The sequence below is a fragment of the Dichomitus squalens genome (assembly GCF_000275845.1).
Source record: "Dichomitus squalens LYAD-421 SS1 unplaced genomic scaffold DICSQscaffold_2, whole genome shotgun sequence".
Classification (NCBI taxonomy): domain Eukaryota; kingdom Fungi; phylum Basidiomycota; class Agaricomycetes; order Polyporales; family Polyporaceae; genus Dichomitus; species Dichomitus squalens.
This window is the reverse complement of record NW_006766884.1, coordinates 238,860-262,143: the sequence shown is the minus strand read 5'-3', so window position 1 is coordinate 262,143 and position 23,284 is coordinate 238,860. Positions and strand designations below refer to the sequence as shown.

The following is a 23,284-nucleotide window of genomic DNA, read 5'->3' as shown; positions in this document are numbered from 1 at the left end:
CCTTCGGGCCTCCTAAGAGTCTGCACGAAATATATCTATCATGCTCGCGGCGGCAACATCGTTCTTTGCGCGGACGAATATCTCTCAGAACTATAACATCGGTTCCTCGTCATCCTCGGGGGCTGGTCTTGGTGGAAGTCGGACAGCATCACCTGCGCCAGCAAGCTCATCCACAGCCTCTCTCCCTGCAGCTGCACAACCGCCACCGTTTAATGTGGGGCCATGGCGCGTGCAGCCTGCAACACACAAGGTCACCAACAAGCGCGTCTCTGTATGGAGCACGGACAAACGGAGCCAGGAGATGGAACGCATGGGGCCAGCGTCGAGGGAGAGGACGATAGAGGTTTTGAAGGCCGAGGTGCGTACGAGCTCTAGTCCTGCGCATCCAACGTCAAACGCGATCGCCAGGCCTCGGCTCTGAGTAGGCTGCGGCATCCGTCGATTTTAGGTAAGGCGTATGCACTGTGTGTGCATGCAACAACTCTGACAGGGGAATCAAGAGATGGTGGAACCACTTGAAGAGACTCGGAACGAGCTTATCTTCGCTACGGAGCCCGTACTTTCTTCGTTGCACCTGTCAATACCTGGTTCCTTTCAATATACACCTCTAGTGGAGTTGGATGAGGTCGAGGTAAGTCCACTTGTGCTGTGTTATATGATCGGGCATTCAAAAGTTTCTGCGTAGATCCAGAAGGGTATCCTCCAGCTATGCAAAGGTCTCTCCTTCATGCACACATCTGCGCGTCTGATCCACTCGAACGTCAACCCTGAGAGCATTGTGATCAATAGCGCGGTTAGTGCTTCCTAGCAGGTTGCCAAAATGAAGTCAAGACTTAACTTGAGCAATCTAGGGTGATTGGAAGCTGTCTGGACTGGGACTTACAATCCCTCTATCAAGACCCGAGGGTGGTCCAACGCGATGGGAGTTCCCCACGTACGACGGGCGGGCTTCCTCATACACACAACGATCTTTCGACTACATCGGTACGTTTCAGGTCGCCTCAATTGTCTCCTGTCAGAACGCTCACACCCGCGGCAGCGCCTGAATACGCTCTGGACGAGGTCTTGGACCCTGCCTCCGACATGTACTCTCTAGGTTGCTTGATTTATGCTGTTCACTGCAAGGGGAACCCACCATTCAAGAATCACGGTAGCCTATCTTCGCTACGCGCGAATGCGGGGAAGCCCCTGACCGGTACGGAAAGACTTGAACAAGACCTACGAGGTACTGCCCATAGCTCATATAGTAAGGCGGTCGTAGTGTTCTGACTAGCTTGATCTGCAGCGCTATTAAATGCCCTAATCTCGCGACAACCTCATAGTCGACCGAGTCCCAACGACCTGCCGCTCCACCCCTTCTTCTCATCATTGCCTGTTTCGACGCTCAACTTCCTCGACCGGTCTAACTTCGCTGCCAAAACCCGAGAAGAGAAAATATCCTTCATGAAAGGCCTGACCAGTGTCTTGGATAGGTTCTCTGAAGGACTTCGGACGCGGAAGATACTGCCGTCTCTCCTTGAAGAGGTGCGTATGACCGCTATCAGGACGTGTTCAGCACTGATGCAGCTTTCCTAGATGAAAGATACCCACTTGCTACCCTACATCCTACCCAACATCTTTGCTATCTCGCAGATCCTCTCATCAAGCCAATTCGCTGCTCTCGTGTTGCCGAGTCTGAAGCCGCTCTTCGCGATCAAGGAACCACCACAAAATATGCTAACTTTGTTGGATAACTTGCAAATGCTCCAAGACAAGACTGAAAAACCTGTCTTCCGAGAACGTGCGTATTATAGTGCTGTGCGTCTCAGTTACCGCTCATGTTTACCTCGCAGACGTCCTTCCTCTTGTTTACAACGCTCTTGACAGTGAGCATGCCATTGTGAGTCTAGCGATACTCCCCTGGGAAGTAGTCGTCGTTGACATCTCTACAGGTCCAAGAACGCGCGCTGAAAGCGGTTCCTAACCTCTGCGAGACGATCGACTACGCTGAGGTACAGGGAGTACTCTTCCCGAGGGTCGCGGTAAGTGTACTTCGCAACACACTGCATTCGACAAGAGACTCAGCTCCATGTATAGCTCGTGTTCACCAAGACGCGCATCTTGTCTGTCAAAGTCGCCACGTTGGAGACATTCCTCCATATGGTGAAAACCCTTGACCAGTCGAGTCTGACGCAAAAGCTGGTCCCGTTGCTATCGAGGATTCGGACGAAGGAGCCCGCTGTTACCGTACGTCGTATATCTCACACGGAGAAGGCTTATCGACTATGGACTAATGCTACATAGATGGCCACCCTTGCCGTTCAAGAAGCCATGGGTCTCAAAGTCGACAGAGAAGCGGTCGCTACACTTGTGCTCCCCCAACTCTGGGCAATGTCCATGGGCCCCCTGTTGACCGTCTCGCAATTCAAGCGGTTCATGGATGTCATCAAGAAGTTGGGAGATCGGGTGGAGAAGGAGCATGACCAGTATCTACGCGACTCTCAGCGGATAGAGGATCGCTCAGCCGTGAACGGGCGTGCCAGTCTGTCCACCGGCGCCACTGGTGGCGCCGTCGACTTCGAGAGCCTGGTGGGGAACAGCGGTGCGTCCGCAGTCACGGTGAAGGCGGATTCCACCGGAGATGGTTCCAAGAACTGGGAGGATGATGTCTGGGGCAGTATTTTTTCCAGTACCTCGGGGGTAAGTAGACATGATATTTTTTCCAATGAGCTGAGCCTAATTTCTGTTTTTCAGACAACCCCAGCCCCAAGTCCGGCGCCATTATCTCCTCCGATCTCGTCCCAACCTCAGCGAACGCCGTCGACGTTCACTACGCACCAGCAGACACAATCGCTGCCCTCATCGCCGAAGATCCAAAGTTCTTTGAACTCGCACGCTGCACGATCTCCTCTTGGTCGCCCGAGCCCAGGCTTGGGAGTTACCCGTGTGTCATCTTCGTCTTTTAGCAACTCGGCGTTCCCCCTCAACTCCTCATCTCCATCGAATGCTTCGAGTCCGTTTTCAACGACTTCGTCCATGCAGCCTATGCAGCCATCATTCCCGACCCTTACGCCTGCCAGTGTTGGTTCCCAAACCAACAGCTTCAGCACGATAACTCAAGCCCCATCATTCGTTGCGCCTGTGGGCCCGAATTACAACATTACCCTGCCACCTGCTCAACCATCGACATCAACATCTCCACCACCTCCATTCTTCGCCTCACAGATGTCGATGAACAGCGTACTAGCGCCGTCTAAGCCTGCTCAACCACAGTGGCCAGGGACAACGGGCTCTTCGACGAAGCAGTTGTCGAAGGATGACTGGGGGGATTTTGACCCATTAGCCTAATTTATGATCTAGCGTGATACAGGGTATAATATTGGCACAGTATAGTAATCTATAAGTCCTGGCGTCCGAGACGAATGAGCTTACATGGACCGTTCTACCTCCACGCCTTCGGCCAAGCGAACGCTGGTTGCCTCCACCACCGTGTCGTATATGGCTTGATTCTCCTCTAGCCCTTCCTCTAGCAGGTCTACATCGATCGGCTGTCCAAGAAGAGCTTTGAGGACGATGAGAGCTCCGACCTTGGATGAGACCACGTTGCCCTCTTTGCAGGAGGAGCTTACAACACCTATCCGCCAGTGAGTGGCAGCCTCGAAGCATATTCGTTGACTTTGCAGGAGGTACCCACAAGCTGTGCAACCTTCATCGCAATCGCAGCTTTCCACTCGGTCGTGAGCATCACGCAGAATGTCGTTCACTACAATATACACGCATCAATCGATGAGCGAACTGGACTTGAGCACGTTTGCCAACTACATACCGTGATCAAATGCCTTCACAGCTACTCCGCCAGTTTTGCCAGACGGCTCGTAAAAGATGAGCCTGGATCACGTTACTGAGCGTCGTGTGTCGCAGGCGAATGGTACACATTAACGAACCTTGCGGGTCGTTTCCGCTGAGATGCGGAGGCTTTGTACTCCTTCTCTGGAACCTTACATTCTGTTCTAAGATCCGCAGCGAGAGCGAACCGGTTCAGAAACGCGTGGCAAGCAGCATGGATAGCTTCCGCCGGGTTGATGCCGTGGTCGTACATCATCTGGAGTACGGGCTTGGGGACGTCGAGCCATAGTCCTGTGGTCTCGCGCTGCCATGCCGGAGTGTCTAAATCAACTGCGTCGATGATCGCCTTGTTTCTTCAAGAGAAAAGTGAGGTCCTAACCGCGACGATCCCACTACACACATACTTACCGTAGCTTGAAATAACCTGGAACGTCGTGAGTGACTGGTTATCTTAAGAGTTTGACTATCCGCTTACCGTATACAAGGGTGAAAAGCTCTATGCCTGTGCATATGATTTAGGATATTGACCGAAGAGCGAAGTAAAAGGACTACTCACGGCCATAGAATGCTCTATGGGGAGAGCCTTTGATCTCTCTGATGCGAGTTGTCTGGATAGCATCGACATTGGTGAAGTCTCTGGGCTCAGTGATCCAGTTCACATCGGATCGCACAAGTTTCGCCATCTTCGAGTCGTGACTAACTTCTTGCACCTTTCACAAGCACTCAAGGTCAGCAACAACGAACTGAAAGAAGTCGGAGATTTTCGGACCAGAAAGGTAAGGCCTTGGTGGATGAACTATGCGAACATGTCTTGTGAGATGCGCTTATAGGCTAGGAATAGCGAAGTCACGAACCACAGCTCCTTCGTAAATCTCGAAGAGGGCGCGTGAGAGCTCGATCTCCTCGAGAATGTGTGCTGTACCGCCAGGCTTGCCAATCCGAGTAACATCGACAACACTATACTTCTCCTCTTCTGCGCCACGAATGGAAACATGTTTCGAAGGATAAGGGAGGTACCGTGGGTGCGTGTGGTACCTGCCGCCAAATGAGTGAGTATGAGGTTAAATGTTACTACACCATGATGCAGTTCTGTGGATCGCGTACTGACCAGCCTTCCTTGTCCTTTGTTAGCTTCGCTTCGCAAATTTCAACCATACTACCGCCAAAATACACCTCGTCTTCCGCTGTGATCGGCATCTCATGTGCCGCGCATTGAAGGTGTGCCTCAAGGATGATTTTGCTCTCGAGGTCAATCATGAGCTCATCTGTAGCGCGGTCAAAGAGCTCTTCCGGATGGTTGACGTAGTGCTGATCTACAGGGAGCGCATCGGCAACGAGGATGCTAAGGGCATCGCGCGCACGACGTCCAGCACGCCCAGTTTGTTGCCGCTGTGAAGACTGCTCAGCTCGCAAAAGGCCCTGAATGTGAATTAACCCACAAAACTGGCGAGCCCGCCTATTGGAAAGCCAAGCATTATCACCGCGTCTAGCACCCCGATATCGACACCCAGTTCCAAGGCATTGGTGGCTACGATTCCTAGTAGATTCCCAGAGAACGCCTCTCGTTCAATTCGGCGCCGGTCCTGATAGATTGTGGTTGAGAAGGAAGTCGGCTCCGATATGAGTGATATGACTCACCTCCTGAGAATATCCTCCTCGGTATGACATGACTCTTTCCAGGATGTCGTGGCGGCCATCCGCGGATAGTTCCTGCCTGAGCGTCTTCATGGCCTATTGTTTGTATCGGATCGGTGGCTATTCTGATAAGACATCGAATTTGGCACGACGTACAAGTTCGCAGGACTTTCTGATCTGAATCACCGTTGAGCGGAAGGAGCCATCGGCGTCTGCGGGAACGAAATACCTTGCAGAATAGGATCACACGAACGCCCCTTGCCATAAGGAAGCGCATAAGCCTAGTAGCTTCAGTCATAGAATGCAACCGTCCAAGAGAATGGTCCATCGGGTCCTTTAAGGGAGGATTCCAGACTAAAAAGTCCTTGCGGCCAGCAGGAGCCCCGTCCTCTGTCACTGCTTCGATCTTAGATTCCTATCCGCAAACTGCATTAGACACCCATGCGTCGATTAAGCGCATTAAACCCACTTCTATTCCAGATATGTTCTGCATGTGTTGTCTGGGTTTGGAAATTGTCGCACTGCAAGACACAAAGCGTGCCCGACGATCTACCCAAAAAGTGTAAGTTATAGTTCTGTTGAAACATGTCATGACTCACTCCCCACGGCGGCGCATACTCTCCTCAGTCTGCGCATTACTCGTGCGACGTGACTGTCCAAGGTTGTGTCAAGGCACAAGCGGAGACCTAACTCAGACTATCTCCTGACCTTCCAAAAATACCGGAATAATAATGCAGTTCATCTATCGCAACAAGCTTGAGATTCTTCAGGAACCTGATAGATTAAAGCCAACTTGAGAACGCAATCTTCCAACCGAGGCTTCCTATTCACGATCACCTTCTCCACTGGTCTTCGTGCGGCAATATCGAAGCATGCAACATGTCCTAGAGCCCACGGACCCATGAGTACCCATACACCGACACCCATAAGCGTACACGCGTCCCTCTAGGGAACACACTTACGAAATTCGTAAAAATAACGGAACTGGTGTCGCGGATCCCTTCATTGCCGTTATGAGCGTGGTATCTACGGTCAAAAATAGGACATACCGGCGCGCAGCTCTTGCGGCGTGTCTCCATCGTACGTTGACACCTTCACATGGTTGAGGCCTGGGCAAGAATAGAGCAGCTGCTCCAGAGCCGCGCGCTGGTCTTGCGCCAAGGCCTATGGGTACATCACATGTCAGGATCAGGATGATATAAATCTGAGAGCCAGATTACTTGCCTTTGTAGGGTAGACGAAGATGGCTGTGGAATCAGGGTCTGCTTCGAGGAATTGCAGAAAGGGGACCTTCACAACGTCAAATGACATATAGGTAGGTGATGCTCCATTTGAACACATACTTGGTATATGACGCTCTTGCCGGACGCTGTGCTTGTCGAGACAATTACATGCTTATGCCGAGCGAGGGCGTTGATCGCAGAGACCTGGTGGGTGTACAGTGACGTGATTTTACGAGAATCCCGCAGGGCCTGGGATATTGTGTCAGAGAGAGGCGGCTCCAGAGTAGCTTAAAGTTTAAAAATGTCAGTACATAAGCCTATAGAGCCTCGCGGGGGATCTTGCGACGTACCAAGCTGACCCTGCCGCGCTTCAAATATTCGCCTGTATTGTATTTGCTCTTGGTACCAATCTTGCTGTTCAACGTCGGCGATGACTTCTTCAATGGATGGCCTATGTTCAGGTTCGGGGATTTGCCGATACTTCACCTTCACATCAGCTTGGCTAGCTCCTGGTGCTGAATCTTTGAGCCCAGGATGCACAGGTATGTGCTCCCGAGCAGCAGACTGCAGGAGCGTGACGGGGTCTTCGCTCTCTGGGGTAGCTTTCAGAAGCCTGTGGCGCTGGCGTTGAGCACTGGAGACCACCATCGAATGACTCGGCGCCTTACTCGTTGACAGCCTGAACGAAACGGTTGTTGCGCCGCTCGACAAGCTTTTTGGTCGCTGCAGGTGTCAGTGCTGGTGGTAAAGCATACGCGAGCCCGGTATCACCGGGTTTCTTTCCACGGGAATTGTCGATGAAATCCAGCACGAGCACATGCTCGTCTTCGTCTTCGTCATTGACCAGCGAGCTCGACGCGCTGGCGGTCCGAAAGGCCGAATAGTCCGGGGACCTTTCGCGGCGACTGGACCCAGGCTGGTGGTCACTGTGAATGCGCAGCTCAATGCGTGGCGTGTATGCGAACTTCACGATCTCTGGAAGCAGCGCCCTATTTCAGGGTTCATTGATGAGTGCCCTTGTAAACGCGGCAAGGAACAAAAGGCTGTACTTGAGTTCGGCGACCTTCGCCAGCTCCAGGGGTCTAATAAGCGATGAGTGAATGCATTTGCCTAAAGATAGATATCTGAAGCCCTACTCGTGCAACATCGCCTCCACGGAAGCCCGGACGACGGGAAAAGTTATGGCAAAGTTTTTCCGTGAGGAACAGAAGGCGAGAACCGTGTTCAATGCCTGACAACGCAGCCCGTCTATCCAGATATCGAGCACAGTATTACAGTGCCACATACCTTGTACATCTAGAGTAGATGTATGCCGGTTTCAGCTTGTGACCGCCGCATACAGCGATGTCTATGAGATATCGCGCGTACCTTGAAGAGCTGCCGCACCGCCCTAGTCAGATACATCCAGATGCGACCGGAGAGTCCTACACACAGAGTTGAAGTATTCGGGCCACACAGGAGCATCAGGCTGTGTGCCCTTCTTTCCTTTCGCCGACTTCGCCGCGCGTGGTTTCTTGGATGGCACCCCGGAGTCTTCTGGAGGTGTTGCACCTTTCCGCTTACGCCCCGTTGTCGACATCGTGACCTTCCAAGAGTTCTTTGTTTCGCATACGCTGAGTGCGTGAGGGGCGCAACAGTAATTTCGTAGCCAGACAAGAGCTGTGGACGAGCTCCGCCGTTGTGGTCGCGTCTAAGATGAAATACAAGCGCTAGAATGCGCGTCGACAGTCGCGTTCAGGTCACGGGCCTTTGCGAGCGCCCATCCTTGCCTTCGCGTCGACCTTCACCGTGCTGGTGTGCTGTTCCGTCCGTCTCTGTCTTCGTTGCCCGAGTCTGACTAGCCATCGGTCTCACAGGATTTTTCCATCATCAAGATGCGCCCTACGCTCGTACGCCTCGTTCGCGTTGTCCCGCGCTCCAAAGTCGACCCCGCCCTGCGACCCATTCCAGAGCCTGTCCGCTCTGACGTGCCTCGGCCTTCTCTCATTGAGGTTCTCCTGAAGCGGAAGGAGGAGGCAGGCGCGGACTATCCACCAAACATCAGGATAGAAGCTTTGAAGGCGAAGACGGCCTTGAGGGGTCTTCCGCGCGACGCGAGGAAAACGCTCGCTGCGATGCTCAAGGAGCACTGACATGTCCCAGGGCACTTGGTGCGTTATCATCTTTCCTCTCTGTAGCAGAATACTGATCACCCCCTAGGATGTACACTCTGATCAGCTGCACACGATTCCGGGCGTTCTGATGTTACACAATGCTCGATAGACTATACTCTGTATAATAGCGCTGCGCACTCTGTCCTATCCTCATTCTCCCTACGGCTACTGCGAAGAGGACGCGCGCTGCCGCCCTTCCTTGAAGGTCCTCTCAAGGACCTCGTTGAACCAATCCTTGTACTGCATCGCGAGTCCATGTGCTCCGCCCTCCTTCACAATCAATTCGGCTTCTGGCATGTCCTCCTTCAGATGATGGCTATTGCGTGGGTCGATCAGGTGGTCGGTGTCTCCTGTCACGATGAGCACCTTCGGAATGGTCGAGGAGATCTTCCGCAGTCGCTCGGGCGAAACGTAGTGGGTCGTTGCGGCTGCCATTTGCGAGACAGCTCCTAGGAAAGGTTGAGGGCGCGTGACCGCAACGCGCTTCTTGTATGCCTGGAGGGGAAGTTGGACGAAAGACCGAGGGGAATGTGAAAGGCTACTGACCTCTTCCTGGATCTCCCTATTCGTCCGCCCTTGAGGATCTGAGGGATCCTTAGCGTCCAGCCAAGCCCTGGGGAATAACATGTCTAAAACATGTGGGATGCGTTTTTCTGGTTCACGGATAGTCATCGTCCGCAAGAGGTTTCGCAATCCTGTGTACTAGATACGACGTAAGAAGACGTGCCATGGCTAGTTGCTTAGTGACACCCACTGAGGGAAGGTCCACCCAGTGACGCCTCCCAGCCTTCGTCACGATCAAACTCAGGGACGCAATCCGCTCCGGGATTCTACTGGCGAGCTCTGTAGACAGCGCAAATAGACATATGTTTGGATAGGCATATACGTTGGTGAGCTGAAGAACTCACCTTGAGCAATCATTCCCCCAAGAGACACGCCGACGACATGAACCTGGTGCTTCTCAGTCCATCCCACGAAGTTCAGTAGCGTGATCGCGTCCTCTGCCATCCCGCTCGTGCTGTTTGATGCGTCAGCGCGCGGCCGGGCATAGAACGGAAGGCCAAGGTACACACGTGTATGGTCCCCGAGGTGCCCCGCTGTTTCCCACCCCTCTATTATCGAACACCATGACAGAGTATTCCGGCTGGCGTCCGAAGTATTCCACCTGGGGTAACCACCCAGCCGAGGTAGAGTTAAGCCTGCAAGGACGACTTTCGGCTCGCGCCTACATTCCATGAACCTAACGGAAGATAGACGCACCCCATTATGAAGATGACCTTCTCCGGACCCGACCCGTGTATCTCATAATACAACGAGTGGCCCTCCAGAGTCTCTGCCTGGTTGCGAATCTGCGTGACGGGACAAAGGCCCTTGCGCGTGCAAGTCGTGGGGTCGAAGATAGTAGGTGGTAGCTCAAAGTCCTCCGAGGATGCCGCAGGCATTACTTCGCTAGTCATGGCACGATATTGCAATGGGCGGCCGGTATGAGGAGGTTGTGTGCGAAAAGCTGGATGCAGCCGTGCCGGATATCAATGTGGCTTGTGGGTACCAAGGTCCAGGAAAGATGCCCGGGTAACCGGTCGAGAGACACAGTGGGGAACGATTCCTGCTTAGCAATCTTGTGTACAGCGAGGCTCAAGCAGAGGACAGTGTTGTGGATCGTCAACTCGGCGACAGTACTCGCTCACTACGGATGTGCGGTCGTGAAGGAGTGCGCACTGCGCAGACGGCGTCATACTCAACAGCCACATGGACGCCGAGAATCACGGGCATCGGTGCCGACACGACGGAAAAGGGGGAAAGGCGGGACTCATCAATCTCGGCCACGTGCAGCTGATGCCAAACACAACACTGCGTTTGTGTGACCAAGTTCAATGTTGACGAGGTTGCGTACAGCCAGCAGCACCCAGCGGTGCGACTCAAATCGTCGTTGCCTTCCTGTCATTCATTCTCTTCTCCCGAGGTATCACTCCTGACGCTGTCGGCAGCCTGAGGCTTTCCCCTGGTCCGCGGGATATTATGTGGGTGGTCTGTAGACATTCGCTTAGTCTCCAATCCTCCGAATAGTTCTCTCGAACAAGTGTTGACTGGCGACTGCGACGATCACGATGGAAACGATAGCGCATTATCCGCTTGTCTTGTGAGGATTCGTCTTCAAGACTCGTCTTGCCCATATCACTTGGACTTTATTCTCCCTTCGTCCCACCCATCCGGTTATATGAGTCCTGTCGATACAGCTGAGTATAAAGCATGCCTGGAAATTTGCCCCCAACCAGATATGCATCTGAGCAGGATGAGAGTGGCCATGAGTAGAGGAATGGGGAGCAACGAGAGCTATTGGCTGTAATGCAGTCGGGCAGTACCATCCTTGACATGGAAGCATTGCAAGGCGGCCACATGATCACGCGGAAGCGCTTTCTTGACGTGTTCCACTTACCGGCATGAGGCATGTGGTAGAAAGCACATACATTGACACTCGAACTTCTGGGCCAGCTCTCAGCTCCTAGTAAAATCAGACCGTCGACTCCATACAGCGCAACCGATAGCTTGCCTCCAATGCAACTTCTATTGCAACCGAACGATGCTCTCAGTCAAGGGGGCTTGAGACTGGAGGTCTGGGGCGATGAGATGGACGAATCCACGGACGCCCGAACCGCCCGTGTGTCTTTTGTGGACGACGAAGCCTTCGCCATCTGTCAAGGTGCCTCGTTGCGGTTCGGCTGTGTTCACTGATAGGCCAGCCATTCCCAGAGGCTGTTCCTCTTCAGACGCCTCATGTGTAGATATATTGCCCTGAGACGAAAGAAATCTCACCTCAAAGGTCCTTCCTTCTGCCCGACCCAGACACCCTCCGCTGAATGGTTTCCCTAGCCGAGTTCTGCTTCGCTGTCCAGGCCACGATCTCAGTAAGTACAAGAATGCATATCACTCTGGTTCGATGCTAATAGGTCGCCCGTGCGCATGATTAATAAGTAACCCGACGCGGACCTGGCGCATGTTGATCCCGCTAAGATCTATCGTCAAGCGTATTCATATGGATTATGATATGACACACTGTCTTTCCCGGCACGCCTCTTCTCGCCAAACGGGACGAAGGACGTCAGGCGATTGTGAGGCTCTTGTCGGATGAATAGAGCTGTGTGAGTATTCGTACCACTACGAGTAACCTACAACGGCGGTTTTAGTGGGGAGGAGGCACAGACGACTCCGGACAAGGCACGCAAGGCATCACGTGAAGAGGGAAAGGGGGGTTTCAACCATGATGGCCCGATCCCCCTTCGAGTTGAAACCGCCGTTGTAGTCTCTACGCGGAGAGATGTCATCACTGATATGCGTAGAACAGGGTTATCAGCGTGGATATCGACCAGTGCATTTTTGCCTGCATGGAAGGAGAGATGGATGTTTCTACCCCAATGCAAGTCACCGCGGGACTTGCATGGCTCGAGGAGAAAGGTGTGTCATACTGTAATAAGCTAATTGTCGTGCTCTCAATACAATACAAGCTTTGAAATGTTGTTCTAGGCATTTATAGGAAGCAGGTCACATAGTTAGAGGGAAATCAAATCTCGCGATCTTGAAGTCGGCCGTCCAGGAGCCCGAGCTAACCCTGCGGAGTCTCCAAAGCAGGAGATCGTCAAGCTCAACTGGGCGTCCCTTGAACATCATAGGGCACCCCCTGTTTCTCTCGCGTGTCTGGAGTGGCAGTGTTTAGAGACTTAAGATATTAGCCGACAATATGACCTACTATGTATGCACCCATCTCGCGGGCAATCTTCTTCGCGAGTTCCTTCATAGAGATAGGCTCGCCGGCTGCCGTGGATCTGCGAGACATGATCTGTCTGGTGTACGCCTCCGAGCAGCCCGGATACTATGCATCCCGTAAGTGATCATGAGTACAGACGGTGAAGTGGATGCTCACGTGGAGTCTGAGGTTTAGTTTGGCCGCGACGTCCTCAGGCAACGGGGCAGAAATTCTTGCATCTACAAGCCGGTCACCTCTACTATCAAGTGCCCATGGCAACGGAAGTTCGCCGCCATCGTGTGTTACGAAGCGGATCTCGGGGCTATCGGCTGTAGAATTTTGTGACGGCGGATAGTCGATAGCAGGTAGAATTTCGTAGGAAAGCTGCGTGTGTGTGGGCACAACTCCAGTGTTGACCTCGAGCATAGGTTGCACGATGGGGTTCTGTGGCAGGGACATCGCCTGGTCAAATGGGTCTTGGGGCTCTTCGGCTACGGTGTGCGTGTTAGGACGGAAGTGTGTCATCGCATGTTCGGGTGTTTTCGCCCCTTCCTCCTGGTGAAGTGAGTATACTCCATCTTTACAAAGCATAGAGTGTTCTTACCTTCTCTACCTCTTGTAGCGCGTCCCTCAGTGAGGACTCTCCACTCAAGACGGGCTCTGGATGACCCATGGACAATAATTGACGGCGGACCATGAGTTCGTGGCCTTCGCGGACAATGGCCGAGGGATCCATGAACTACGATGATCAGCGGTGAGGTGTTGTTGGTAAATCATCGCTAGCTAGGACCGACCTCGAATGTAGGCTCTAGTGGTGTGCACGGTGAGTTACTCGACAAGTTCTGAGCGGACATCTTTGGGATGGGACTGAGCCATTAAACAGCCCACAGCCTTATATTGTTGCCGCGGCCGGGGGTAAGTGCAAAGGCGAAAGACCAGATCTGCCAACACAGCGCAGCGGCTGGATTTCCGGATGGTGTTGAATGAGCGGCGAATAGCATCATGTAAGTAGATCGACATGACGGCGAACATCCAGACAGCCAGATATCCCGACTGGCCAGCCCGACCGTCCCGCCTTTCTAAACGGATATCTTGCCGACACATCTGCGCGAGGACTCGTCGAGTTTGCGGGGTCATTGTGCAGAGCGGCGATCCCTTTTGTGCGGGACACGTATCGGGTGAGTAACCCTTCCTGTATCGAGGTCATGATATCCATCTAATTCCTCGACTCGTAGGGGGCACCTGCTACCGTGAATATGCCTCCCGGGGTCTCTTCCCTGGGCTTGTGACTCGCTTTAATATACATCCCTTCCCATGCACCGACGAAGGACAGGCGGTGTTGCAAAGCTGGCCGACCGCTAGCCTGCGGAGCCGTGCACCAGGATATCGCGCCAGAACGCCGACAGAATCCTCCTTCTGGCCCTTTTGCGCGGTGTCGTATCCGGATGACCATCCATGAGCGGCGTGTGCAACATGTCAACCTGGGGCAGAAGACTTGGGCGGCCGCGGTCGAGCGACGTTGCGGCGAATTGTCGACATGCACAAGGGATGTTGTCGTTCCGTCGCCACCGCCGACACCAGCCCTATGCCCCAGCGTTCAGGTCGCCGCCGTTGTTCCCGAGGTACATAGCCTCGCAATCTGTATAGGACCTTAGATAGAAACTGCAAACATAATGGTTTGCCGCCTTAACCTCCACCGGCGCGTCGGTCTCTGAGATATGATCCCGAAGCGCGTCAAGCCTCCAGATATCTGGGAAGGCTTTATGAACTGGAGGTCAATCAGGATTGCGTATAACTGTGTGCATCTCGAGGAAGGAGTCCTGATCCATCCGGATCAACAAAAGCTCATCAGCGTTCTCTGAGTATAATTAGCTAGATTCCCACCAAATATCCCGGAGCATGTCACGACTGCGTAGGTTGGAGCGATTTCGCCTCATAGTAGGTCTGAGAAGTTGCACTCTTCGACCTGCTGTCTATGGAGATACATGTCACATATATACCAAGCGGTCGAAGACACACGTACACACCTGGTTGCGACAGGGAATATTTTGAAAAGTGTACGCTCTAGCTGTCCGTAGAAGAGGAAGCGTTCGAGGGCACGAGATACGATGGCCGACCAACACCTTGTGTTCGAGGCACCCGATGGGCGCAGCGTATACGCACTTGATCTTGCATGACATTGGTGCATCGTTGCCTGAGCTGTGTGTTCGCAAACCCACTATGTTCGCCCGGGATGGGGCAGCTGGATATCAATCATGCGCCTAAAAGTACAGCTTCCGAAATGCACTCCATCATTGATACTGCCAAGGAAATGAGAGCGCACCCGACAGATCAGCAAGCAGCTGCATTGTATCCTTGATCCTGCACGTAAGTTACTACGCGCGCGCTGTCAATCTCGATGGAAAATGGCAGGACGCGTACGCCGTATTCCATTGGCTGACATTATATACTTCAATCAGCGTACAGCAACAGTTCGCATACATATTCTTACATATTGATGTAAAACAAAGGACGACTGCGTTTCGTTGCAATGGAAAGCTGCGATGGTCCAAGTCTTTTGCAACTTGAAAGAACAAGAAATCGGGAAGTGGAGTACTGGGGTGGAGATGCTCGGGTGAAACGGTGGAGGGTACCGGGAGTAGGCGATCGCTTTCAACTTGCTCCATAGCAATGGGAACCTCAAAGTAGAGGTAGGGCCAGTCTCAGGCTTGTGCACGCGACCATGTCTGTCCCTGCGCATTGGTACCTCGACCTTGAAGCGCGCAAGGATGAACGCGGTGCCCGTGCGCCCTTTGAGCGCCATGCCACGTGAGCACGGCTGCGGTTGTCAACAGCGTCACAGAAGATAATCTCCGACAGTGCATAGAGAGCTACTAGACCCCGGACCACGGGCTTGACCATTCTCTCTCACCGAAAGACTGCATATGAATCGGCTATCCAGGGCCTAAGAGAGAACATCATTTTCAAATTGGTATGTTGGATTGCTCGACCCGTGCTGCCTATTGCGGGAATATGGCCGACTCAACCCCCCCTTGCACACCACCTTTAGCACGGGTGAATGATTGGCGAGTGCGAACGCTCAAGTCATAGTAACCTTGGCAAGGAGAGGACTCATTTGTAGTGCGCCGGGCACTACATATCATCTTTCAGGTAGGAATATGTTACTACTCATACACATACGAGGACGATGTTAGGCTGGACAAGGAGTAGTTTGGTCGAGAAATGAAGGCTTCAGTCACGGTATTGCCATTCCGCAATCATGAACTCCGGGACCCAAGAACCTAAGGAGCATTGACGAAGCCGCCACAATAGCAGCTCAGAGAACTCGACGTCACGTCCTCGGTATCGAAGGGGTTGGCCCTTTCCTCCCGTCTCTTTCTGTACAGGAGCGCCCCGTAAGCACCCTTGATTCACGGAAAAGGAGAGTACCGCATACCATGAACGCCTCCATTTCAAGCGCAATTTTGTAAGCCAGGTTCCCCATTGAGATGGGTTCGGCATGAGCAGTTGATCGGCGGGCCATGATCTGTCTCGTGTACTGAATAGTGCCTTCAAACTGAGGGAACAGTAAGTGAGCGAAACAGTGATGAATAGGACTTGGAGTCACTGACATGCAAGCGAATTGATAGCTTCGCCGACGCGTTACCCAAGGGTGCTGGTGTATCCCTGCCTACGAGGTCATTGATTGCGTCGCGGCCGCGCTGCTTCACCAACGAAAGGGCAAATTCATGCCCGCCTTTGTTCTGAAAGTAGAGGACATGGCTTTCTCCAAGTCGACGGCCGCCATCGTAGTCGATGTAGGGCAGGGGCACCCAATGCAGGCTCTGCAAGCACTGTTTGAGTACGTTCTTCCGCCATAACATTAATAGTATTCACCATCTGCGTTTGTTCAACCTGGTTCATAATGTCGGGGCCACCTAAGGGTGCGCGTGGGCCAGCAGCGCCAAGCATGTTACTCTGTTGAACGTGAGTGTCGTCTCTATAGCCGCTGAGAGGAGTGCGGTGTCTCACTGAGTAGGCGTTGGACAAGGTCGAGCTGCCGCTAATCTGGCCGGGAGCAAGCGGAGGATGAACATTGGAACGAGGCCATCCCTGAGCATCCCAGTATTCTTCCTGACCGTAACGCAGGTTCCTATACACTGCGAGGGCCATAGGGTCTGGATTTGGGCCTAAAGGATACTAAGAGATACAGTGATGAGTGGATGTTGCTCAACCGCCACATTGAGGCTTGGTTATCGTAGGTTGAACCCACCTCGCCCGTACGAGGTTTTCTTGGGCTGGATCTGCTGGAGGGATCCATTGTTGTCGTTGAGAGGTGTGATCACAGCAGGGTGCGTCCTGAGGCCTTATGTATCAACGATGAGTGCATCACGGATATTGGTGCAATAGATATTACCCTCCAGGAGCCATACATTCGTGAAGCCTGCTTGATCGTGCTATCCGGTTGCTCATCTGCTGAGATAGACAAGGTTAGCATGACTATGGAAGATATATTCTTGTACGACAAATTATGTTCTCTCTGAGCGTTACCGCGTATCCAGACGTGCTGGCTGACGGAAATCATCAAGGTCCGGTGCGTCAGAGACCTGTATCCTTTTTGGGTACAAGCTAGAGCAATTTGACAACAATAGCGTCGCCTTGTGGGCGCGGATAGTATGGGTGAGAGCATCCTGCTCGCCTGTAGGGAGGATATCCACCGGCGATGGGCTGCGCGGTGCATCGTCACCATCGGCCTCCTTTCCGTACGTCGAGAGTGACTAGGTGGATATCAATGCTTCAGTACTCACTGACAGTAGCATGAGACAACAACAGTCGTGCGCAGCAGGCATGATTATGCCTACTCCTAAGTCGCGGTAGAGCTAGGTACCTTAGGCAGGTATCCGGATCCATCGTTATGGCCTCCCGACAGTCTACAATATCTCTGGGCTAACAAATGATCTCAGTGTAGCGGGGAATCCTTCATGCAACATGCGAACGTTGTCGCGGACGCCATACACCATGTTATGACACTATAGCATTGCTCAGTCAGAGTATCGACCTTTTGGGGAGGAGCTACATGCGGCAAAGCCTCCAGTCGGCTTGGTGATTGCGGATATCGCATTCCGCCATAAAACTCGCTCAATGCGCCAGAGGCTGCGGCGTAGGGCTACTAACGCCTACAGAGGGTGTCAAACAATCCGGATGCTGGCCCCAGCCCAAGCAGTCGATTATTCGGTGAGCCATTGACGTGTCACCGGCCCGTTCATCGTACCGCTCATACAAAGGGTTCAACCAGTAAGGAATGAGAATATTATATGACGACTCCCCTGATGTTGACAAGAGCCTGGTCACTGGAGACTTCCAACCGATGTTATCGGTGTACTCAAACTAGAGGCTCGAATTTACCTAGCAGACCGCCATTTGGGAGCTGGCCTGCATCGGCATCGGGGTTCCGCAACAGCTACTGCCAGTAATGAAGCAGCTACTCAATGGTTCTTGTCAAAGAGGGAATTCCGAGATGTAGCTGTTCCAACCCCGGGTTCAGCATGAACGTAATGGGACGATTTTCTTGTCATCATGATATGCGCGTTTGTAGAGGAGCACCTCATGCGATACATTCCTAGCCGTTCGACACTGAACACGGTACCAGATCCTCCACATCTCTAAGTCCAGCAACAGATACAACAAACACAGAGAACCATACGCCGCGGGATTTGATTCTCGGGTTTCCCCCTTCCTTCTCTCCCTGGCTTCCTTCGCGCCCTCGACGTCAGTGCTTGAGACGCGGACTCGAATGGTGTATTTCACCCCTCAGCACGGCTCCATAGTTTGCAAATGCCGAGGTCTCAGCATGTTGCCTAACCGTGACAAGTACACTCCTGTTTGGAAATGTACTTGTCTGGTCATGATCCTTCGCCGAAACGAAGCCATCACAGCTAAAGGCGATGGACGCCCCAAGGGGCGGGTTACTGTATAGGCATACACACTGTTAGATCTTTGGCACTCTTTCCCGACACCCGGTACACGAGTACCGGTTGCCAGGAACCACGAGAGACGCGTACGAGTTTAGTGAGCAATATATCGTTGATCTCGAGGCGGCCTCGCGATGCAGTTTGCATGCTGCCGCCTTTCTGACTCGGAGACATGTCTGATTGCGCACTAATTCGCGAACATGAGCACGCACCATAGCCTTCTGCAGTTCCTTGGCGATGGTTACCGCGAGCTTGCCTTTGGAGATCGAGCTGGCCTTCCTGTCCGAGCGCAGGGACATGATCTGGCGGTGATAGGGCTTCGAACCAACGATCTATAAATACGATGTAAGAATGAATGGAAGGCAGCGTAAGAAGCTTGCTAAACCTGTATTCTGATTGATATCTTGGCTTTGACTCCCATCTTCGGCGTGAAGGCGGGCTTGTCATCGCCGATGAGCCCCTTAACACCGCGTTGCAAAACTTCCCCGAGATTTATACCCTCGCCTGCCGCAGTCTCGAAGGCGATGGTGTACGGTTCGAACGGAGCGTCGGAAGGTCCTCCGTAAACGATTTGTTCGACCACTTCGACCACTTCCTGTGGTGACCGGCCCTGCCAAGAAATTTTCAGGTCTCCATGGATGGCAATATCGTACAAAGGACATTACACCAGTCTTCGAAGTGGCGGGTAAATCGACGGGCGAACCGACGAAGTCGGCTCCGAATGGCGCAAACGGGACAGGCTGAGTATGACCAGGTAGAGCATAGGCGCCGCCGTACGCATACCCCTGCTTCACATTTTCTGTAAGTTCTTACGCACAAGAAAGAACTGAATCACATACTGGAACCCCCTGAGGAGCGTAGGGGATGAACTGGACAGGCATGTAGAACGCTTGTGGTGCGTAACAATAGTGGGGGACCGAACTTCTGCTGGACATTACGATGCGGTTGGGATTGGCGTTGGTGCGCCGAGGAACCGCTCGCCTTCCTATTTATGATGCAGTTCGATGCAGTGTCGTGGGTCTGTAATCCGGATACCAACAATTGATGCATGGAAAAACACGGCATCCATCACGAATAGGTCGAGAAGATTGAGAACCTTGGACATCCCTAATCGCCTGAATAATCGTGGGGCCTTGAGGGCGTGCATGCGAACTCCATTCTCCGGTCGACCGGCATGTTGATTCAGTGTGTGATGTATTTGTACGCGAGAAGCGTTGCGAAACGCCTCAGTCGTAAAGCGCTGGCAGCGGGCCAAGCAACCGCGTGCAGAGGACCCTCGCTCTCCGGCTACTGGCAGCGGTTGGAGACAGGGATACAGGACTTCGAAAGCGCTGCGCACGATTTGCCTGGTGGCTAGCATTCGCAGAAGAGGACTGATCAGAGTGGCCTGACATCAGGACGCTATCCGGATATCCGGATAGCTGGCAATTGATGAAGAAAAGTCCGACATACTCATGCTTTCGTCCCGACGTGCACACTTCTAGACTCAGAAACCAGTCCATTGGAACGCACGAGGTCCTACCTATTGCGGAAGAGCGGAGTGTGGAAGGAGTGTAAATCGTGTTCACCGAATCTCGGCAGAGCCTAGCGCTGGCACACCTCTTCGTCGACATCATCTGCGTATATGTACACGCACGTCACCTGCTCCAGTCAACATATGTATGCACCTACTACCGGGACGCTTTCACAAGGCGAACGATGCTACATGGGCGTAGAGCATCGCCATAGCAATCGAGGCTTTGAGGAATTTCTCGCGTAGCCGGACGCCCGCCCTCTGCATGCGCTAACCCGAGGAAACGCTGTGTTGGCTAGTCGTCCTCTGCAGCAATACACAAGCCGTCCATTTGACAGCATCGCTTCTTTAGACAAGGCCCTGTATGCTTTCGGACATGGTTCAACCAATCTGCGCGACCAGTTCGGACCAATGCATCCTGGTAACGTATAAGTATGAGCTCTCGGGTGCTTACTGCTCGGAATTGAACCAAATGATTCCAGGCGTGACAGCACTGCTCGTCTTGCTGTGTAGATGGGACTGGGATTATCATCTACTTCGCATCCCAACCCACGCATCATTGGACGCCATACGCTCGGGAGGATCGCGGGTGACTCTCAGATTAACTCCTCTACGGCGCCGGCGAGTCCCTTGACACTGTGTCGACTTAGTAGCACTTCGAGGGGGTAACTGGGCGTGCATCGGACAGTATCTCAGGTCCGAGAGACTTTCTAGCTAGTTGTCATAAGTGCGGTCTCGTTCGCCAAGGCATTGTGCTCTGACCCGCATGATATTTTCATTCACAGACCAATGTTTGTGGTACTAGAGGCTTGTGACGACTCGCGGCAGTGACATAGACTCCTACCCAGTGCTGCCATTGCCACTTGCCGGTCTCCCCAGCCCCACTGCGCATGCAAATCGGCCCAACAACCAGACAAGGTCAGCACTGTACATGGTGTAAGCATTGCGAGAAACAGGTACATCAGAGTGTACAATGCGAGGTTCATGATCTCCTCGCATGTGAGTGGATTGGTACCCACGTCCTTTCGCAGCAGGGTCTATCCCCGCGGGCAAAGGTAGTGTCGGGGAATCGACGGAAGAACAGAATACGGCCGCGCTTTCATAAACCATGCAGCAGCTGCGCACTCGGAGTATATAAAGTGCACTCACCTTGCCACCGTACTCCCCCGTGTGTAGCATACACATCAGACTCAAGGCATATAACGGCACCGGAAGTGACGAGCCTCGGGTCTCTGGGCATCCTTTGGTAGTAAGGCGCAAGAGTTAGAAAGGAAAGTCATTGCTTGTCCCTACTTTCGCCACCGGCAGCGGCTGATTCCTCCCAGGCCTTCGATGAATGCTTGGTCGCACAAGAAGATGCTCGTGTCTGATACGAGCGGACAAAAATTTCCCGTCCCAATTCCGCGGTCTACGGAAGGTGCCATAATGGGATGGTTCCACGGACGAGCAAGCAAGGAGCCAATGCGCGAAGCAACCTCTCGGCTTAAATGAGGTTGGTTGATGTTCATGCAAGACAGCCGAGATTGGGTCATCCACGTCGGAGTCGGTGATGCCGGTCATAAGGAAGATGGCTCCCATATCGAATGTAGTTGCTACCAATAACAAGGTCGTCACCACTAAGCTGGAGAAGTCGTATGTATCCAATCCATCATACCCTACTTATTATTATACAATAGATCTAAGCTAAGTCTCGAAATTACTTGATATGTATAGTAGGCATTTAGTTGGAACGCGCGAGACGGCGGCGCGTGGTAGGGTAAACTCTGTCGTCATCTATTCTACAGAAGTCAAGAATGGGGGTGTCGTTTGTGCACTTCACCGTATCAAGGGAGGACACCAAGAATGGGCTGCCAGCTCGATCGCGAGACGTGCCGCAGTTCTATCAAGACGATCTTGTTGAAACCATCTGCACCTGGGCCTAGTCCTAGGGAAGGGTCACCAAACGTAGTTTGCTGGTGACGCTACAGTGAACAGCAAAGGGTCAGCAATTGGATCGTTCCTTGCGGAGCCATGGCTCACTCTCATGAAGTCATAGATCTCCTTGGCGATCTTCTCGGCCAACTTCCTCCTGGTGATGGAGCGCGCATTGTTAGCCGGATTGCGTACATTGATCTGTCTCTCGTAGGACTTGCATCCTTGAATCTGGTGCATGTGAGCCGATGGATTATCGTGATGAGACATGTCGAGTACACGAACCTCTAGGCGGATCGACTGCTTTTGACTGAGGTTATCCCCCGAGAAGACTGTGTCGTCTTCGCCTTCCAAGGGTGGCGGATTACCATGCACGGGCGGGTTGTAGAAGTCAGACAGGCGGACGTAGCCTACTGCAGGGCTCGCCCTGAAGAGGATCGGAGCCTGTCGTTGGTACCGACGCCTGGCCATGTAGTCTTCTTGAGGGAGGATCCGGAACGGCTGAGACCAGCCCCCTGTCGGAAGACTACCATGGTCTCCAGACGTGGCCCTGCGGGTTTGACTAGCTGAGGGTGTGCTTGACTGAGAAGGGTAGGAGGGTAAGCCAGAATGATTCATCGTCAGGCCGTGGTCGACCCAGTACTGGTCGTTACTCGTCTGGTACGCAGCCAAACACTGCTCGGGAGTCCAAATGGCGCCAGCAGCATCTCCCGCGTTCTGCTGATGTCCGTACCCGCGGGTGCCATGGGAAGTATATGCCGCGTACGAACTACCTGTAGGAGGATTGGTGTACATTGCCTATGGCGTGAGTTCTGTTAGGCCATACATAGGAAGTGGAGCGCGGACGCAAAACACACCGGACGATAGGTTTCGTGTATCCGATTTGAACCTCGCGGAAGAAGTAGTGCGACTGTCGAGAAGAATTTGCTGACGAGTTCGGTCTTTGTGGGATTGCTTATATCTTCAAAGCATCCCTCCTCGCTCCTCGGCTCCCCCGTTAGTCCAGCTGTGCCTGCACCAAACAGAGTTGTTCGTGCACTGCCCACAAACGATAGGAACTCAACGCAGTCGAAGCATCATCATAACGTGAACTTGCATCGAGTCACGACTCAATTGTCAGCTCGTTTCCTGGAAAGCGCACTTATAAGGGCGTCAGGCATAGTGATGGAGTAAGTTTCAGGAGGTGTGTAGTATGTCATTTGCCCTGTATCGCATCGCTCATGAAGAAGGAAATCTTCAAAGCATGAGTCGGGCTGCTCTGCACCCGGAGGACGGCATTTCTGTGCTGCCGAAGCACAAGAAAGCATACACAAGGGTCAATACCGTAACAC

At 53.0% G+C, this 23,284-nt stretch overlaps 8 protein-coding genes across 8 annotated transcripts; 2 read left to right on the top strand and 6 right to left on the bottom strand.

Moving 5' to 3' along the window:
* Positions 1-40: 40 nt before the first annotated feature.
* DICSQDRAFT_49968 (other/SCY1 protein kinase) lies at positions 41-3,327 on the top strand (the record flags this gene model as incomplete). The annotated part of the gene is made up of 13 exons (XM_007360910.1): positions 41-358; positions 409-448; positions 501-631; positions 686-793; positions 852-984; positions 1,040-1,225; positions 1,286-1,524; positions 1,576-1,780; positions 1,833-1,879; positions 1,932-2,021; positions 2,077-2,226; positions 2,284-2,683; positions 2,744-3,327. The coding sequence occupies 13 exons, from the start codon at positions 41-43 to the stop codon at positions 3,325-3,327; spliced, it is 2,631 nt and encodes an 876-aa protein (XP_007360972.1).
* DICSQDRAFT_151796 (P-loop containing nucleoside triphosphate hydrolase protein) lies at positions 3,305-8,335 on the bottom strand. The gene is made up of 28 exons (XM_007360909.1): positions 8,116-8,335; positions 8,052-8,060; positions 7,820-7,914; positions 7,733-7,765; positions 7,352-7,672; positions 7,034-7,296; positions 6,804-6,970; positions 6,685-6,750; positions 6,510-6,624; positions 6,423-6,460; positions 6,298-6,344; positions 6,169-6,234; positions 6,060-6,112; positions 5,930-6,009; positions 5,690-5,875; positions 5,617-5,637; positions 5,464-5,556; positions 5,265-5,408; positions 4,934-5,214; positions 4,680-4,860; positions 4,595-4,621; positions 4,382-4,535; positions 4,301-4,327; positions 4,234-4,249; positions 3,924-4,178; positions 3,806-3,867; positions 3,674-3,742; positions 3,305-3,613 (listed from the first exon to the last, which is right to left on the bottom strand). Exons 1-28 carry the CDS (start codon positions 8,260-8,262, stop codon positions 3,408-3,410), a joined length of 3,222 nt encoding a protein of 1,073 aa, XP_007360971.1. The 5' UTR covers positions 8,263-8,335; the 3' UTR covers positions 3,305-3,407.
* A 62-nt stretch (positions 8,336-8,397) lies between these two features.
* On the top strand, positions 8,398-8,815 carry DICSQDRAFT_165417 (uncharacterized protein; the record flags this gene model as incomplete). The annotated part of the gene is made up of 2 exons (XM_007360908.1): positions 8,398-8,421; positions 8,540-8,815. 2 exons carry the CDS (start codon positions 8,398-8,400, stop codon positions 8,813-8,815), a joined length of 300 nt encoding a protein of 99 aa, XP_007360970.1.
* Positions 8,816-9,001: 186 nt separating this feature from the next.
* On the bottom strand, positions 9,002-10,278 carry DICSQDRAFT_143090 (alpha/beta-hydrolase; the record flags this gene model as incomplete). Its single annotated transcript, XM_007360907.1, has 6 exons — positions 9,002-9,331; positions 9,383-9,538; positions 9,591-9,679; positions 9,745-9,854; positions 9,910-10,035; positions 10,097-10,278. 6 exons carry the CDS (start codon positions 10,276-10,278, stop codon positions 9,002-9,004), a joined length of 993 nt encoding a protein of 330 aa, XP_007360969.1.
* Positions 10,279-11,705: 1,427 nt separating this feature from the next.
* Positions 11,706-13,123, bottom strand: DICSQDRAFT_131924 (uncharacterized protein). Its single transcript, XM_007360906.1, has 6 exons — positions 12,756-13,123; positions 12,582-12,704; positions 12,340-12,529; positions 12,180-12,289; positions 11,810-11,976; positions 11,706-11,742 (listed from the first exon to the last, which is right to left on the bottom strand). Exons 1-3 carry the CDS (start codon positions 13,101-13,103, stop codon positions 12,377-12,379), a joined length of 624 nt encoding a protein of 207 aa, XP_007360968.1. The 5' UTR covers positions 13,104-13,123; the 3' UTR covers positions 11,706-11,742; positions 11,810-11,976; positions 12,180-12,289; positions 12,340-12,376.
* Positions 13,124-15,693: 2,570 nt separating this feature from the next.
* On the bottom strand, positions 15,694-16,535 carry DICSQDRAFT_151793 (uncharacterized protein). The gene is made up of 4 exons (XM_007360905.1): positions 16,455-16,535; positions 16,190-16,402; positions 16,015-16,134; positions 15,694-15,954 (listed from the first exon to the last, which is right to left on the bottom strand). Exons 1-4 carry the CDS (start codon positions 16,527-16,529, stop codon positions 15,910-15,912), a joined length of 453 nt encoding a protein of 150 aa, XP_007360967.1. The 5' UTR covers positions 16,530-16,535; the 3' UTR covers positions 15,694-15,909.
* A 1,607-nt stretch (positions 16,536-18,142) lies between these two features.
* Positions 18,143-19,650, bottom strand: DICSQDRAFT_131922 (uncharacterized protein). Its single transcript, XM_007360904.1, has 4 exons — positions 19,369-19,650; positions 18,915-19,317; positions 18,620-18,861; positions 18,143-18,526 (listed from the first exon to the last, which is right to left on the bottom strand). Exons 2-4 carry the CDS (start codon positions 18,948-18,950, stop codon positions 18,328-18,330), a joined length of 477 nt encoding a protein of 158 aa, XP_007360966.1. The 5' UTR covers positions 18,951-19,317; positions 19,369-19,650; the 3' UTR covers positions 18,143-18,327.
* A 2,215-nt stretch (positions 19,651-21,865) lies between these two features.
* DICSQDRAFT_123881 (uncharacterized protein) lies at positions 21,866-22,748 on the bottom strand (the record flags this gene model as incomplete). Its single annotated transcript, XM_007360903.1, has 3 exons — positions 21,866-22,003; positions 22,062-22,184; positions 22,239-22,748. The coding sequence occupies 3 exons, from the start codon at positions 22,746-22,748 to the stop codon at positions 21,866-21,868; spliced, it is 771 nt and encodes a 256-aa protein (XP_007360965.1).
* Positions 22,749-23,284: the final 536 nt, after the last annotated feature.